The sequence below is a fragment of the Kwoniella mangroviensis genome (assembly GCF_000507465.2).
Source record: "Kwoniella mangroviensis CBS 8507 chromosome 1 map unlocalized Ctg01, whole genome shotgun sequence".
Taxonomy (NCBI): domain Eukaryota; kingdom Fungi; phylum Basidiomycota; class Tremellomycetes; order Tremellales; family Cryptococcaceae; genus Kwoniella; species Kwoniella mangrovensis.
Genome location: NW_027062533.1, coordinates 4388010 through 4405807, shown reverse-complemented (window position 1 = coordinate 4405807; position 17798 = coordinate 4388010). Strand labels below are relative to the sequence as shown.

The 17798-nt window shown below is 47.2% G+C and overlaps 4 protein-coding genes across 4 annotated transcripts; 1 reads left to right on the top strand and 3 right to left on the bottom strand.

Moving 5' to 3' along the window:
* Nucleotides 1-227: 227 nt before the first annotated feature.
* I203_101632 (uncharacterized protein) lies at nt 228-9591 on the bottom strand (the record flags this gene model as incomplete). Its single annotated transcript, XM_019148954.1, has 9 exons — nt 228-439; nt 507-608; nt 669-759; nt 826-2398; nt 2460-4343; nt 4405-5308; nt 5387-7184; nt 7237-8425; nt 8510-9591. The coding sequence occupies 9 exons, from the start codon at nt 9589-9591 to the stop codon at nt 228-230; spliced, it is 8835 nt and encodes a 2944-aa protein (XP_019001973.1).
* Nucleotides 9592-11278: 1687 nt separating this feature from the next.
* Nucleotides 11279-12262, bottom strand: I203_101631 (uncharacterized protein; the record flags this gene model as incomplete). Its single annotated transcript, XM_065516922.1, has 3 exons — nt 11279-11456; nt 11503-11834; nt 12098-12262. 3 exons carry the CDS (start codon nt 12260-12262, stop codon nt 11279-11281), a joined length of 675 nt encoding a protein of 224 aa, XP_065373740.1.
* Nucleotides 12263-12831: 569 nt separating this feature from the next.
* I203_101630 (uncharacterized protein) lies at nt 12832-15183 on the bottom strand (the record flags this gene model as incomplete). The annotated part of the gene is made up of 12 exons (XM_065516921.1): nt 12832-13020; nt 13089-13434; nt 13519-13692; nt 13760-13804; nt 13866-13966; nt 14039-14129; nt 14185-14272; nt 14344-14503; nt 14560-14663; nt 14727-14771; nt 14851-14917; nt 15004-15183. The coding sequence occupies 12 exons, from the start codon at nt 15181-15183 to the stop codon at nt 12832-12834; spliced, it is 1590 nt and encodes a 529-aa protein (XP_065373739.1).
* A 1151-nt stretch (nt 15184-16334) lies between these two features.
* On the top strand, nt 16335-17475 carry I203_101629 (uncharacterized protein; the record flags this gene model as incomplete). The annotated part of the gene is made up of 4 exons (XM_019148951.1): nt 16335-16660; nt 16723-16840; nt 16895-17288; nt 17354-17475. The coding sequence occupies 4 exons, from the start codon at nt 16335-16337 to the stop codon at nt 17473-17475; spliced, it is 960 nt and encodes a 319-aa protein (XP_019001970.1).
* Nucleotides 17476-17798: the final 323 nt, after the last annotated feature.

Genomic DNA, 17798 nt, shown 5'->3' with positions numbered 1-17798 from the left:
ACAAATGACCAAGAGAGGCAAGAAAATGAGGAATAGTTTACAAAAAAAAGCTTATATCATGTCGTATCATGAACACAAACAAACAGAACAGAAAGAATCCAAGCAACTATATATACACACGAGAAGGTAGAACCGATGAACCGTATCTAATGATAATGTATGGATATTTTTGTTTGTTTTTGTCGTATAGTATGGGGAATCAGGGTTAAAAGAGGTTACAATGAAGGTCAGATAGGTAAGGAGTTGGAATGAGAACTGGGTTCCGAGCTCGTATTTGTATTCGTGTTGGCAGTGCCACCACCTGAACTAAGGATAAATCCTAATTTACCCAGACACTTGATTAAGTCTGCTTTGGATACAGGTTTGTTGAGTACCGCGGAGAAAAGAGTTCCTTCCTCGGTGACCACCTGATGTTGCTCATACGAAGTAGCGGCGATGACTGATGAATTGTGAGATATCAGCGTGATGGCAGATGATAATCTAGAAGGAGTAAGGGGGATACGTACTGGGAGTATTTTGATTATGATTATTCGTAGATCTAATCATACGAGCCACCTGTTCACCATTCACCACAGGCATATGTATATCACAGATGATTACATCGAATCCTGTACAGACGAGCTGAGTTAATCATTGTTACTGTCCTATGTTGGCAGAGTATGACTCACGAATACTGCCCATGGTAGCCGCCAAAGCACCTGGACCATCGTCCACGCAGATGCACCTGCATCCCATCCTCGTAAGTAGCGTTTCGAGGATCTGACCGGGAGAAAAAAGAATCAGCATGCGTGTTATACAGGCCTGGTACGATGATCTCTGACTCACCTTTTGGGAAATGGGATTATCTTCCGCAATCAACACGTCCAGGCCTCTATCCATCACCTTACTTCCTAAAGAATGAACCATTCCCTCGGGGCTATCAAGCGGTATGATACCTCCTGGTCCAGCTGATCCAATAGATTCAGCATTGAGTGATACCTGTCTTCTCTGTCTCCACAGTTCGGCACTAGCACTTCCCGCACTTGATCCTGAACCTGCTCTGACCCTGATCGGAGTGGAGTTCCGTCGAGCAAGATCATTATGTATATCATCCGAAAGTTTCACTCGGTCCAGCGCGTTGAGTTCCGATGGTCTCCTAACATGTTGAGGAGCACGCATCATACCTGGAGTTTGTGGCATGTTACTGGTTCTCGATGGGGTGGAAGCGGCGGAGGAAGTTGACGTAGTAGGTGAAGGAGGTAGATTGACTTCGGAAGTCTTTCGTTTAGATCTGTTCTGTAATTTGATTGATAAACTTCTAGGTCTTCTAGTATTGACCGATGCAGGACCTTCCAGAGATTGACCAATAGGAGCCATCGAGTCCGATCTCATCTTTCGAATCACATCATCATTTGCCTGTTTCAGAGAAGGTAAATTTTTGTAGGTAAAAGTACCGAAATCGTCCTGTTCTGCAATATCATCAATGACCGCACTCATGTCTTCAGCTGCCTTCGGTGATAGAAGTGGTGGTCCAGGTTTAAGGCCAGGAGCTTGTTTCAGGACTTGAGGTACTACAGCATTGTCATCGTCGTGGAAACCATGTGCAGCGCCTCTCGAGTCGAAGTAATCGGTAGATTCAGGGTCAGTCACCTCGGGAACGAAACTTGCTTCGGCAGTCGCGATAGTATTCCAATCTATACCGTTAAAGAAAGGATGTTTCTTCACTTCCTCTGCTCCTCTCGCACCCAATCTCTTCTGGACGTCGGTACACATTAACCGATCCATCAAGTCCCTGGCTTCCGGTGATATCTCAACTTCGTCTTCGTGCCAATCGATTCTTCGAGATACCACATTGTCAAATACCTTTTCTGGTGTCTCCGCATGGAAAGGTGGTATACCATATAGGAACTCATAAAGTACCACACCTAAAGCCCACCAATCGACAGCAGCATCATCTTGACCTATACCCAAGATACTCTCAGGGGCAAGGTAATCTGGAGTACCCACGAAACGGGCAGGTTCTCGACCACTGCCTGAGGACGTATCGCCTACTTTGTTCGCGACGGACATCTGTCGGATATGTTTCGGTATGACACCAGCAGATTCAGAACCACTAGATTCGTCGGCTGAAGCTGATTCTTGAATTTGCTGGGCGAAGTACGACTGACTAAGGTGAGACATCGGTTGAGCGTTGAGCAGTTCAGGCGATATCATGGGTGAATCATTGGACGACGAGTTTGATACAGTTCGAGAATATGAGGGTCGTTGTCTTGAGGAGCCTCTTAAAGAGGTACCTCGGAGATAAGCAGGTCTCGGTCCACCAACTTGACGATTCAATAAACCAATCCTAGATAAACCGAAATCTGTCAATTTGAGATGTCCACGAGAATCGATGAGCAGGTTGTCAGGTTTGATATCACTACAACTCTGATCAGCAAACAGCTTACTCCAAGCTAGCTGAAAGGTAACTTTGGACTCACCGATGAACGATATTTCTCGCATGCAGATATTCCAAACCCAGTACCACCTCAGCGGTATAGTTTCTAGCCCAATCTTCACTCAATCCTCCCAACGTCTTGACGAGTGTCGCACAATCTCCACCATTCAAGTACTCCATCACCAAATACAGGTATTCTTTGGACTGGAAAGAGAAGAATAGTCTGACGACATATGGCGAGCTAGCTTGGTTCATTAAAATGGTTCGTTCCGCTTTTACATTGGTGATTTGATTTTTAGCAATCATATCTGATTTCTTCAAAGCCTTGATAGCGAAGTAATCCCCGGTGGCGACTTTCTTGGCTAGATAGACCGAACCAAAAGCACCTCGAGAGATGGGTTTGATAATTTCAAAATCCTTGATAGATGGCTGGGCAGCACGGGATTGTAATGCTGCAGAAGGTATTCGAGGTGACAACGGTCCGCCATCACCTGTGCGGAAATTTTTCGATGTGGATACTCGTCTATGATGACCGTGTTTGTCGTGAGGTACTAAGAGAGGTGAGTTGGTCTTGGAATTGGGTTTACTAGAAGCTTGTGGAGGTTGGGATTGAGAGGGTATGTAGATGGGTGATGGGGCAGGTACTGAAGCTGGTGTAGAAGCTGCTCGGTTGAATGCTGGTGGAGCCGGAGTGTGACTATGGGCGGGTGTTTGAGCTGAGGTATGAACTGCCGGTGTAGGAGCTGTAATAGTTATAGCACCAGAGTGATCACCATATCCACTAGGTTGTCGGTGGGGATGACCTTGGGTGATAGGTAATCTAGCTTGAGGAGCAATTTTCCTTGGTCCAGGTGGTGATGTCTCAGGGTTATCTGCGTTGGCATTTCCAGTAGCAGTGGGTGATATCTGAGCTTCGGTAGGTGATTGAACCCCATCCCCAGCTCCATCAGACCCACTTTCTGACTGGCTACTATCATCTCTTTCAGCTAACATCTGATTGACCTTATCTTCCCATTCATGTCTTGTTTTCTCAGAATACCTAATGGTACTCTGCATTCTAGCAATAGCCTTCTGTTTCCTCCTGAGTTGATCTTCCACGTGGGTAAATAAGAGATTAAGTGCTCGATCGCTAGTATGGGGTCTTTGCCATCTGGTGATTCTCTGTAGTTTCTCTTCGGATTCGCGAGATAGGTATCGCTGAACAGTAAATGGTAGATCGGCTTCGTCCTCCTGTACAGACGGAGTCTCGATATGTCTAGCAACATTGAGGATACTGATCACATCTTGTAGATGTTCATGAGCGACTTTACGTATTTCTACACCTTGAGGCATCTGAGGTGAAGCACCTTCATCATTTGTGATAATCGAATCGGGTAGAGTGTAGAATAAGACACCTTGGTATTGAGCAGGTTGATTAGGTTGGGCAGTATCGATGTCCGCATTCAGCTTGACCACAGTTTGTTGAAGATCGTGTAGACAGTCATTACATTCTACAATTTCAGCTTCAAGTCGATGAACAGCATCACAAGTTTCGTTGTGTTTCTCGAAGAACCAGGTGACGATCTGTCTTTCACAGATTCTACATAATATACCTTCAGTCGAGATTATCCCATCCCGAGGGAAGGCAGCATCCGTTATAGCTTCCACTTGAGTAGCAGGTACCGGTTTCAGCACCCACATGGTATGCGAAGGTTCGTTGTTCTCTCGCATGAGCATTCCCACACCTTCGAGTTCAATATATACAGGACCAGGCTGTCGAGTGCCCTTATCGGTGTCTTCATACTCGTGCACTTCAAATCGGAATCGCAGCTGGACGGTGTTGTTGTCGTCCTCGACCAAAGTTTGAGTTGCTTCAGAGAATACAGAAGCGTCACCGGGAGCAAGAAGGTCGGCGATAGGTTTACCAAGAACATCTTCCGGTTCTTGTCTATATGGTATGCAGTCAGTAGCGAAACAGCGAGACCTTCCAAACTAAGGATCTTACTCACCCAACGACTTCCATAATAGCGTCATTGACATATTCTATCTGTTCTCCCTGAAGACTCAGCTCCATGACTATATTCACACTCTTGGCATGTTCAGCTAAGAATTTCAGATCTTCTACAGCTTGCGCCTTTGGTGTACCGGCTGTCGGTGCAGCAGTAGCTTTGGCGGTGTATGGTCCAGATGACGTTGGAGAAGGTACATCAATGCTAATAGCTGAAGCTGGTCTATCGGGGATTTGTGTTGGGGCAAGAGCGGGTGAATATCTTGAATCACCCAAAGCAGCTCTGAACTCTTGATCAAACCTGGGTTCTTCTCTCGAAGGTTTCATAACGAAGAGTAAAGGCTCGTTCTCATCATCCTCATCGAAATTCCAAAATCCTTTCTCGGCTTCCCACCAATCCAACACCCTACTAAGATTCGCGACGGCCATCAAGATATCGACGTACCAATCTCGGCCAGGCCAATCTTCGTGTCTATCCCACTTGGATCCTACAGTTTGCAGTTTCTGGATGATCTCCGTACACAACGAAGGACGAGTTACCAAAGCGTTGACACTGGAATCGAGAGCTTCAGTGGCAAGGACGATAAGTTCTTGTAAGGCAGTCAAAAACAATAGGTCGTCATCTGCTTCATCAAGCTGGTTTTGAGCTATGATGCGTGCAGTAGGAGGCATGGGCGACCTGGAGCGGGAAGTCGATCTGGAACTGCTATTGGATTGAGTTCGATCAAGGGCCAGAGACATGTTACGACTGGCTCGACCAGGCTGGTAGTTTCTCGGGATAGCACTTGATCGTCTTCTTGATGTCACCCGATTAGGACTCGCAGGTAACATAGACAACCGCTTCGTGGGACTTAAAGCGGCATGGGAAATGGAAGGTCGTCTACTTGGTCCTCGGGATGATGATACTATTTTTCACAATATCAGCAACATCCTTTAAGAGCGAATCTGATCCTTTCATGACAAAAAAGGGGGGTGTAACTGACCTGCTCGAGACCTATTGCCTTCGCTCTCCATTCGTTCGCCCGTATCACTTTCCGTCTCCGTATCTATCAGAGGAGAGTCATTCATGTTCAAGGCGTCGAAGTAATCCACCGGAATCTCTTCGGTCCTATCCTCTTCTTCCCTTTGTCTCTCCACAAAACCTGTGATGGCTTCGATGGTCTTCCTAAGCGTCGTATCACAAATCTCCTTCGCGGCGTTCAATCTATGCTTGACGTGCTTTCTGACTGACGCAACAGTTATATCAGCCCCAGGTGCGACTGGTCGGTTTTCGTCGCTTCCTCGGCGCTCTTGACCCAAGGCGTATACTGGAGAAGGCGTCTGATCCCACCTGGGTACACCGGGTGTAAGACCTGGACCAAGCGATTGACCGAAAGAAGATGAACGAGAAGTAGCTTGACTTGGTCTGTCGAATGCACTTTTGCCAAGTGGAACCATTCTGGGTTGACTGAGTGAAGCGCTGGAATCGCTGTGTGAGCTAGGTTGACTGAGTACGTTGGACTCAAGGTCCAAACGAAGGTTAGGTTGACGTCGACGAGCTTCGAGGGAACCACTACCACGACTAGGAGGGAATGATGGCTCTTCAGGCACGGTGGAAGGATGACGCATTGGCATGTGGGGGAGCGATGGAGGCATCGTGGTTTCTTCGGATGATTGGCGAGACAGATGCGCAATATCGGCCGAAGTGGATCCGGCGATACTAGTCGTTTCATGCGCGTCGTGATGGATCATGCGAGGTCGTAGTTCAGCATGTGATACCACTGGTCGAAGCGAAAGCGAAGAATCTCTTCTAGCTTCTGGTGCAAGGAAAACTGGCTGGGGTTGATGAAGAGTGGGGACTTCGCTTGGTCTTCGAGAAGATGGTTCAGACGGGATTCGGTTTTGAACATGATGGCCTAAAGTGCTAGGTCGGAAAGAGTGATGATTCTCTGTATCTGGAACAAAATTACTCTTGACTGCGTTCCACCATCCTTCCATTTTCGAAACCAAATTCTTTTTCTTTTTCTGCCCTGCGCCAGAAGACGAACTATCTGTTTTGACGGAACTTCCGGATGATTGCCTTGGACGATCGAACAGGTTGGATCTTTTTGATATAGGAGAAAGCTTGGGATCGACGAGTGACAAGGTGGATCTGATCGACAAACTTCTTCTCCGTAATGAACCAGATTGAGAAGGTGGTGGACCGAAATCGTCACGCGAAGTAGTGGGAGTGAGAGCGATGGCGCTTGAGGTATCGTAATTAGGCTGCGGCGTGATATCTAAATCTTGTGACATTCGGTATGGTTCCTCCGGTATAGGAGCATTGACCACAGGCAAGACAGGACTTTCCGCAATGAAACTTGCACGTTTGGCTACTTCAGCTTCAGCACGGATTTTTGCCTCTTTATATCTCTTGTAACAATCCATCCAATCAACCCATTCGATTCCTCCGACGGTGCTCGCACTAGACTGTCTTTCCATAAAATTGCTCATATCCATTCCGGCAGGAGCAGCGGAGAATCTAGATGGTCCAGCGTTAGAGTGCATGGGCGCAGGTCCAGTTGATCGATCGTAAAGCGCGGGTCCGGGTGACTCAGCCGATATGGAGACTGCTCTTGTCAGCTCATGCATTGAAGCAGGAATAGGAGGAAGGTCTTCTCCAGGGGAAGAAGCGGCAGAAGGGGAAGGACCAAGATCGCCCCACTGAGCTTGACGGAAAGCTCGTGGAGCAGCAAGCATTGCGGGCGCACCTGTACTGGTTGAACGGTTGAAGGTGGGTGGTAAAAGTGCCTCACCGTGGGTCTGTGTTCCATGAGTCAGTCTCATGCCACAAGGTATTAAGAAGAACACTCACCTGACCTCCCGCACTAGTAGGTCTCCATCTCTGCAGCTTCGCTTGTCTACTCTGCATGATCATACTAGCATGACTGGCTGCATCTCCCAGACCAGGGAAGCCAGCTAAATCCATTGCAATACCTTGACCAGTAGTCGACCTTGTCCTGCTTGACCCTACTCCCACAGGAGCTCCTGGTGTGACGGTTCCGGTAGTACCTTCGGGTACAAGGAAGGCAGTTTCGGGGGGCATACTGAGTCCTAAGCCATATGAGGATGTCTTGGGACCTGTCGTGGGTGAAGGCTCTTCTGTCTCAGGAGCGGAAGGAAGAGAAGTCGGCGAATCGTTGAAGTCGGGGCTTATGGCAGTCATGGCCGATTTCAACGAAGCTTCATGTAAGGAAGTACGGTATCGATGATGTCGAGCGGAAGATGCGAATCCTTCGGTGACTCCTCCAGCTGGATCAGCAGGCAAAGACGGACGTGGACGAGGCTGCGTAGGTAAAAGTGGAGTCTTGAAGATAGGAGGCGGAGCAAGGGTAGGCCCTGAGACTGTTCTTGACGATGGACCGACAGCGGATGTAGGTGCTGTATTGGGAATGTTCTTCTCGATCGTAGGTGAGACACTTCGCAGACCAGCAGGTGTAGCAGGAACGGAAGAAGTGGGTCGACCTTTACCGAGCTCGGCAAGTGATGCAGAAGCTGATTTTATTGCTGGAGGTGGCATGGAGGTGAAAGCAGCAAGCTCTCTGGCAGAAGGTATGGGAGGATTAGTCGGCTTGACAAGTGGTGAATTTGCCACTGGAGATGGATTGGGTGTAGGAACGGAGGCTGTCGATGCACCTGAGGGTGGACTAGCCGTCTGAAATGGGGGAGGGGTAGGGGCGCTACCAGTGTTTTTGATCAACTCCGCTGCAAGTCTCACACTTGTTGGAACTCGATTCAGACGTATGGCTCCACCAGCAGATGATGTCGAGGTGGGGGCGGTTGAACTTTCGCTTGTGACGCTGTTAGGTGGACTGAATCCAGCTGAGTTGTCCGTTGAGGAAGTCCATGGTGAGGGCAGGGGATTGAGAGGAGATACCATTGATGCCGATCCCGATAGACTTGTCATCGCACCTGATGGCCTGCCCGTACTCAGGATTGGCATCTTGCGCACGTCAAGACCTATTGGATTGAGAAATTCCGATTGACGACGCTGTCTTGAGGGGCTGTCAGGGGAATTGTACGTTAGCGTTCAGTGAGAGGTGTCAAATATTAATATCCCTTTGATTGAGGGACAACAAATAACTCACCTGGACAAGCCGATAGGCGCGGTTCTCTCCCTATCCCGCCTCGGACTTGATGTGCTCAAAATATCCTTTGACTTCCCTTTGTCCTTCAATGATCCACTGCCACTGCCAAATGACGAACTCGATGTGGAAGTCGTTTCCCAGTTGGCGCCCCATCCGAGACCGAGCACATTGCCCTCCTTTGATCCTTCTATACCGGAGGACGAGGGAATGGCAATCGAGCGGCGACGGGGTGAAGATTCGGGTCCGAGATCCGGACTACCAAAGTTCAAGGGACTGGAACTAGGCAATGTCACCCCTAAGCCCACTGAACTTCCACTACTTTCGCTCCTCTCCCTCGAAGAGACTGATCTAGCATCGTCAGCTAGGGGACGACTGAGCGGCTCAAATCGTCGAGAGGCGGGGTGGGTGGGTGATTCTTTTTTGTGCGTTATAGGAGGTGATTGCTTGGGAGTGGGTAATGGGAGGTTTCCAGTCAACGCTGATCCACTAGCTGAACGCTTGCTCTTCATGAGCAGGGTAGTAGGTGTGACAGCTTGAGGACGGGTAGATGTGGTGGGGCTATCTGGTCTAGAAGAGCTGGCTTGTGCCGAGGATGAAGATGACGGACTAGCAGGTCGACTGCTTGGCAGGACGGGACTAGCGGTACGAGGCCGTGGAAACTGATCGATGGATCTTTTGGGCGTACCACTTCCAGCAGATCCTTGCTGACTAGGTCTACGTGGTCGAACATCCCTTTCATCGTCTGAGCCTGACTGCGACGAGTTGGAAGAGGTATCTGAATTCGATGGGACTGTTATCGCCTGGGCCAGCGGCGATGGGAATGAAGGTGTAGCTGCAAATCCTCCATGATGTTTCCGATGTTGCGGTAGTGGAGTCGGCGTGGGTGACAGGACAGAGGGCGCAGGTATCTGGAGTTGAGGTGGGACATTGGTCGATGAGCTTGTTGAGGGTGATCCACTGGGCTTCGGCGCCGAGCTAGATGACTCTGCTGATAGCGTCGGTGAGTTACGAGGAGATGGGGAGTGATTCGGAGAGGTATTGCGGTTGTCGTCGTCCTCGAAGTAGAAGACACCACCAGACATCTTCACAGTGGTATCTGCTACTCGCGTCAGCTCAAGTACTGATACAGCTAGAATGATATAAAGAGCAAAGCTCACCTTGTTTGGATAACCAATTTCTCAATCCCTTCTCATGCTCTACAGTCCTAATGATCTATTGCTTGTGTCCGACGTGATTCAGCTAGGCCACACTCATCGGCAACCTGGATCTCCTTTACTCTGTCTCCTCAGGGGTATAAGCTATTGTTGAATCCCTTTCTACCTGCCTTTTGGTTGATTATATTTCTGATCCGACTGTTCCCGACCTTGTTGATACTGCAGACGGGATGCGGCTGAATGAATGCAGTGTGCCATCCAACGATACCGTTGTGATTGGGTATCTCGTCTGCACAGGTATATTCAAAGTTATGGATACTCTAAAGTGAATTGGGCAATGGTGAAGCGAATCTTGATCTGAAACGAGGGATGATATGAACTGGAGATTGAGGAGGTCGAGACAGTACGAGGATTGAGGATGCAGAATGTTTGTGACGGACTGTATATACCATTGACTTGAGAGCATTGTTAGCCATGAGTAGGGATTGATAATGGGTGAGAGAGTAAGAAGGATTCAATGAGACAGGGTGTGAACACTGATCAAGGTTTTCGGATGTAACTCACCTTGGCAACTTGACCCTTTATACTATCTCTATTCCGAGCAGGCATCCATACTTGAACCTTTGATTGAGTCTGAGGTAGTCGGTACAAAGTTGATTGAATAAATGGTATATGTGTGAATGAGCTACGAGTGTAATTCGAGAGAGGATAAGCAAGGGTTTTATGACACTTGGTTCCTCTTCCTCCACTCTGAATCCTGCGGAATCAATTATACACACTTGTACCACTTACTATACACATACGGTCACCACCTGGTGATAGTGATCCGCTATGCCCAAGCTGTATGTATAGATCGATCACGACAACTACGCAGTAAGATCCTGGATGGTGATTGATTGATCGCTTGTACAGGTGATGGGTGGTGGTGAATGGTGAGTGGTGTGATGAGTAGTATTACTATTTTAGCGTGTGTTCGTACTTCATCGTTAATTGGATTCACTCTTTCGCTCTTCTTGGTTGTCACTCTCTCCCACTTTTTCGATTGTCATACTCCTATATCACTTGCCACACACTGACACTTCAGCTCATTCAGGGTCAACACTCGTTTTAGCTGCATTCAGATCCTTTTACGTAAATCATTCGCCCCAGGTAAAATCGCTCCATTGCACCTACTGTATAACCGGACAAGGCCGAAAGAAAGGATCGAGCCTATTTTGAAAAAGTTAGTGCGAGGTACCACAGTCTTGGTCACATGCGGGAGAGCGATTGTGGAGTTAAGAGGTGCGCTCTATCTTCTTCGCGTTCCGACAGTATGATATGTATGTTAAAACAGAGACAAGCAGACTATGGTTATATAAAAGAAAAGTATTCAAGATTGAGGCATTGGAATTGACGAAACAGAAGACATATGATCCAGAAAAGGGAAAGAGAACAGTATATATAGCAATAGCATAGTCGGTCGATGATCTCATCTCGTGAACTAATTCTTATCCAGCGCCGCAGTTAGGTTGCCAGCACTGGCCATAACCATCATAACCCCGTTATTCCATGTCATTTGTATCAAACCGGTCGATGCCCAAGTGTTCGAAGTTTGGAAACATACGCAAGTATCCCATCAGCCTGACCCACCAGCATCATTTGACAGATACCCGGCAGCTTCAGCGAGACCATTCGAGCTTGCGTATTTACCTCCGAAATCATCATCAATTTCAACGAATTGATCGGCATTACCGTAGAAGTCTTCTCCATGGTAGATCGCATCGGGAGCATCGCAATTTTGGTTTCGGCTTGAACTGTAGTATTGTTCACCTTCGTTCGCATAGTACACGCAATATGAACCGCAGTTGTCTCTCTTGTGATGTTATTGATTTGGTATTGATTTGGTCGTATCCGGTAGAGTTGGCAGCTTCACTGCGATGTTGCTCGGCGTAGAAACTACCGAAAGGGAGTTCATTCAGGAGCCATACATTGCCTTGTTCTTTATGGTACTGATAATATGCATCGTAAACGTTTTGTCTACCTTGAAAGACCGAAAGAATCGCTCCTACGAAACCAGCAAAGGCGCATTCGTAATTGACCCAATTTGGGATTTGCTTGACAGCTAAACCGACAATGATATAGTACAACCCAAACGTCCAAGGTTGAGCCAAGAGAGGGATCCTCTTCCAAAGCTGTCAGTTTCAGCTTGTTAGAGCTTCGTTATGATCCGTTCACAACTACCCGGACTCGTTAACGAAATTTACGGTACATTTCATGTTTCACACGGTGCTCGTCGACGATTTTTTAAGGCCTTAAGAGAACGTAAACCATATGGACTAGTACAATAATCAGTTTCCACAGCGTCAGCGAATGAAACTCTGTGATGATTCACCTAAGTTTGGTTTCCATAAAAATTTTGCTGACGATCACCTTGTTTTCTCGGAATAGGATTGACCATCGTGGTATCACCAACACATATAAGACTGAATATCTGTAAGATGAGCCCGTCGACTACCTCTGAACTATTCCAATTATGAGTTTCGATAGCGAGGATGAGGATTGTAGTTATGTTGAGCAGTATCGTAGCTGTCACTAAAGACAGGTCGAGGTTCGGTGACATACCGTCAATCCTGATTTGGATGGGGCGAGGGAATGGATATATACATGCGAATGTAGAAAGTTGCAGACGAGAAGTAAATGCCACAAGATATAAGTCATGTGATACTACAGTAGTTTGAAAGCATGTCTTCGGATTGCTCATAGGCTCAGAAAGTTTCGAATCCGCTGTTAGGCACAAAAGTGGCTGCATTTCCCCTCTCAGGTGAATAAAGCTTATCCGAGTCATATTGGGCCATTTGCATCCGATCAACTTTCTGAATTGTCAGCATAGCATGCAAGCAGCTGGTCGTCATATAGTCGTACCGAACGGTAGTACAGAATGATATCGCGATGCGAATTGCCTTCGATTAAGCGGAGGTATGCGGAAATTGGCCAGCTTTTGGTATCTCTCCGATGTGCAATCTATTCATGGCGCATAATTTACGGAACAAAACAGTGACGCGTATACTGTAAAACAACGAGAAGAGTACCACCCCTAACATTCGAGGTCTGGACTGACCATCAATGCAAGCTCGTGTGAGCAAGGATATGACTAAGATCTGGGTCAAAAGTACGCGATGCATACTTTGATCAGAATATCTTCGCCAAAATCTTGTCTTTGACTGAGGTTGGTGGGTTATCATCTTTGACCTGTTGGTAATAATTTGTGAGAGCATCGAAGAATTCCAAATCCGATACGAGATCGACGTCTTTAGATCTGTGGAATGGAGTGCGAGCAAAAATCTTGAATCCTAGTCCTATACCACCGGCCAAAGCGATCTGCGCGAATCCAGGGAAAATCAATAATCAGTCTGCTATCTCTGACATTAACGCAAAGGAGGACTTACAATACCGTAATTGAAAACAAACGTAGCGACATCCCAATTACCCTTTAAGAACACTGAGTAACCTTGTATGAACAAGAACAAGGGTGCCCAGAACAAAGCCCAATACCCAGCGTAAGGTTGAAGCTTCGATGAGACAGGTAAGTATTCTTTTCTGTCGATGCCTTGTTTCCTCATCGCTCGATTGAATCGTACCCAGGTAAATGCCATGACAGACCAGTTGAACATCGTTGCGGCTGTACAGAAATTCAGAATCCAGTTAAGTACCTTTGCGGGACTTGAGCCAAGAGCGAGATAAGCCAGACAGGATAGTAACATCACGAGGATGACTGATGTGTATGGTACACCCCTGAAATTTCCACAGTGTTATCAGCAAGCAACCAATAGGAGATACGGTGCAGCGAAATGACAAGAAGATGGGATAATGACCCACTTCCTGTTGACCCTGGTGAAAATGCTAGGGGCTTTCTTTTCGAGAGCGAGAGCATGCAAAGACCGAGAAGCATTAAAGGTGTACGCGTTCCCCGCGGAAATAACTGCGGTGATGAGCGCCGCATTCACAATCAAAGGTAAGACGGGAATTTCAAGTCGGCTCATAGCAATTACGCTGTGAATAAGAGCACGCGCAGTCAGTCATTATACCTGATTCTGTTTATAATGACAGGTGAACATACTAGGGCGATCTGCCAGCGTAGGTCTTGGCGCTACCAGTAGTAAGACTATTGATCCAAATACCTCTTCAGTGTCTTTTTCTCTAGGAGGAACAAGTGATTTACGAACGTATCATGGTTGTAAGGTACAAGAATGCCGACACACAAACAACCACCAATGAAAAAGATGACCAAACGAGTCATCAAGGTTTTGAAAGCTCGTGGAATGATCTTTCTTGGATCTTTAGCTTCTCCAGCAATCATGGAAAGATATTCGGGTCCTCAGGTGCAAAAGCCAGCTACGTTGACAGCATTGATGAAGAATTCCAATCGACCGGAGGCCGTCGCACCGGCCCACGGACCAGGATCCTTCCAATATCGGAAACCGAAACGGCTAAGACGGTAGTTCAGCTATATTGCAAGGAAAGGCTCGACAGGCAGGCACTTACTCGTGAAGTGGGTTTCCGCCTAACATAGCGATGAAGGTGAATAGCGTCAAGCCAGAAGCCAATAAAACTTTACCGAGAGCAAGCCAAACTGAATATCACGTTAGGTCAGCCTTGTTGTGTGATTGGGATCTCCACCAAGAAGAAGGTTGCCAGACTTACATTCGACCTCACCGAAAAGATCGGCTCGGTATACATTGATAGCCAGATAGAATAGAAGCGACACGGTGATTAAAATGGCGGGACTGGCAGTGTATCCCCAATACTCGACAAGAGTGTTGAGGATCGTAGCTTCGAATATGATGTAAGATGTTTGAGCAAACTGATTGTTTGACGTCAGCCCGAGTTCTAGGGGCTTGAGATGGTAGATATACGTACGAAATGGTTCCAACCGACGGCCACACCCAGTGCAGGGTCCACCATTCGCGTAGCCAGACGGATGAACGATCCGTCCAAGGGCAACAGACTGACAATCTCCATCTCTATACATACAGATGCAAGTCAGATAAGCATTGAGATTCGCCATACGCCAATTTGTTACTCACGACATTGACCGATAGAGTACACGACAGAGCTCCAAAAGATAAACGCTGAGAATGTGGTTTTGTATAACAACCCAATCAGCGCAAGACGTAACTACATATTTGAGGGGTGTATCGTGCGACGTACCGATCAACAGAGCGAGAGGTCCAGAGAGAACCCCCGACCCAATTGCAACGAAGAGAGCAGCACCAATCTGACCAAATCAAACCAGAGACAAGTGAAACCATGTGTCAATTGACGTACCATGTCATGAACATGAATTTAAACGTCAATACGTACCGAACCGGCGATCGCTGAAAGCTGGATTTGCCTAGAATTCAACCTCCTATGATTAACTTGATGTAAGATCTTCGCTTGTAGGGCATCGCCATCGTAACTACTGGAAGATCCCGCTGGGATATCGCTGAGGGGCACTATCTGTGTGACAATGTAAGCTTCCGATTTATCGTCTTCTTGCATCTTGAGATGTTCCATCGTTTGACTCAGGTAAATCGGGTTGTGTCGTATGATTGCTTGAAAGCGAAGAGGATCCTCTTTGCGATTTAACCCGCTGGTCTTGAATATATATAGTGTAGATCGACCAGGATGGCTCTGAATGATAAGTCGATATCGAGTTATACTCAGCCTTTACCTTGCTTTATCTCTGATATTGGCTATATCTGATTTGGAGTCTATATCAGAGCGGGGTCCACCCAAACGAAATCCGGGGACACGTTGATTTTAAATTCCGTGACAATCACATATGGTCTCCTTACATAGGTGAAGGAGTCTAGGGAGTTGTCTGCGCTGAAATCTTTAAGGGAAAGCTGTCACCGGAGTGTAGCATGACAGTTGTTGTTCGGATCGAAAGTATCCAAAGACATGAAGCTACGCTATGAGATGAGGATCAGACTAGGGCCGGTCATGCACCGTGAACGTATCAGATGATAAGCCTATCTCCATGGCTACACGGAGAAGAACAGAGTGATGAGGGATGTTTGGGAGCATGAACGAGACCAACACCGTTGAGTCGGAAAGGAGCTCAACATTCTCAATATGTTATCAAGTAAAGTTGAAATCTTCCATATGCAGTAATAAAAGGAGTCAAGATCCTGGTAAAATGGGGTCCGGCCCCGATCACGACACGGCAATACCGCTTAAATGATGGAAGTCTCTCTCTGCCTCTTCGTATTGGTGCACAACGGACTGCATGGACTACCATCATTCGTCATTAGATGGGACTTCTCGATTGATGGTGAGATGTCTTGGAGCTCATGTGTGACATACAGGCACTCACACTTACACAGGATACATCTTTGGACCGAAATGGCCGATGAACAAATCGGCATACTCACATGCGATATGATCTGAGCTCCTATCCTATAGGATTGTAAACCCCGGAGTCGTATTTCCATCCTTTCGGACAAGACCTGCTGGCGAGTATAGCCGCGGCGACGTGGAGTTCAGATTTACCGTGATAGGAGGGTAGAATTTTATATGTCATCTGCCATGCCCCAAGATATATTTGAGAACACAGTGCAAAACAAATAACGGCACCTTTTAACCTCGTCAAATTACAAGTCCATTGCTGCGTTCACGCCATTACGGCTCATTTCAGTCTCACAATCCAAATGACCGTCCCAATGCCTCCCTCACTCGTCACCATCGATGCCTCTGAGCCCCTCGAAAAGATCTACGAGATCATCAAGCGAGATGGCGGAATTATCGTCAAGAACATGCTTTCACCAGAACTCTTAGCGGAATGCATGTCAGCCATCGAACCTCACTTTAAGACCCGTGAAACGTATACCTCCAAGGCGACTCATGATGAGCTCGGTGCAGATTTCTTCCCAAAAGGCTCAAAAAGAGTTTACGCTTTACTTTCGAAAATTCCAGACCAATTGACCAAGATTATGAGACTTGATGTATGGCAAGGTATCATGAGTCGTTTCCTGAGGTGAGTCATCACAAATCTTGTTCGCTCACGACTTTGTGGCTGATGATGATTCTGGACTCTAGTGACGAGTATTACTCTTACACCGGGGAAAAACTTCTCCCTCAAAAATCAGGTTACATGCTTGCTTCTACTGCTGCTCTTCGATTAGTCCCAGGAGCCAAACCCCAACCATTACACCGAGTTAATTCAATCTCTCTAGAAGTGCATGCGTACATGACTGACGACGGTTGACAGGATCAAATAGCATACATGGTTCGACCCGATCCATCCAACCCGTTGTTCACCCCTATGGTCGGATGTCTGATTGCCGGCTCTAAATGCACTTACAAGAACGGCGCTACTGCCGTCATCCCTGGCTCTCACTTATGGGGTCCTGACCGAGCACCTAAACAATCAGAATGCACCTACGCCGAAATGGAGCCTGGATCAGCCTTGTTTTGCTTGGGATCAACCTACCATGCCGCAGGCGAGAACATCTGCGAACTTACTGATGAAGACGCCTTGAGAACCCTCTTCGCTGTTTTCGCTCAACGTGATTATTACAGACAAGATCAGGAGGAAATCCTATCCACTCCTATTGAGAACGCCAGGAGATTGCCAGAGGATATCCTGAAGCTGTCCGGTTACCGTAAGTTGCGAGTATTCTACCAATAACGACAGCAATCGAGCTGACTAAACATTTTCCAATTCTAGACAAAGCTGTCGGACGCGCTGGTTATGTGGAAGATCACCAAAGTCCACATGAATTCCTCCAGCTCGATTATGGACTCGGTCAGTTCGGTCATGGGGCGCGTGCGATTAAGAATGCCTTGTAAGATTTGTACCGTATAGGTGTTTTGTAGTGAGACGTATACCCCTCTCCTTATTTTCATGTATACACAACGTGGAATTCGAGACGTCGACTCAAATATGCTCACAGTCTCGGTTCCGTCCTGTACACGCTCCAATCAAGGGCTTTCACAATTCCGTTTGCCCAATAGCAACGTCTTCGCTGTCCTTGTTAAGAGCATGCAGAGTCGAGGGCTGAGTTAGCATTCCGCTCCTTCTGATTATCTTCCCCCAGTACATCGCATATCACGCTGGACGTTGACAGAGCAGTTCAGAAAATCAGACTCGTTTACGTAATCCGGAGTCATGA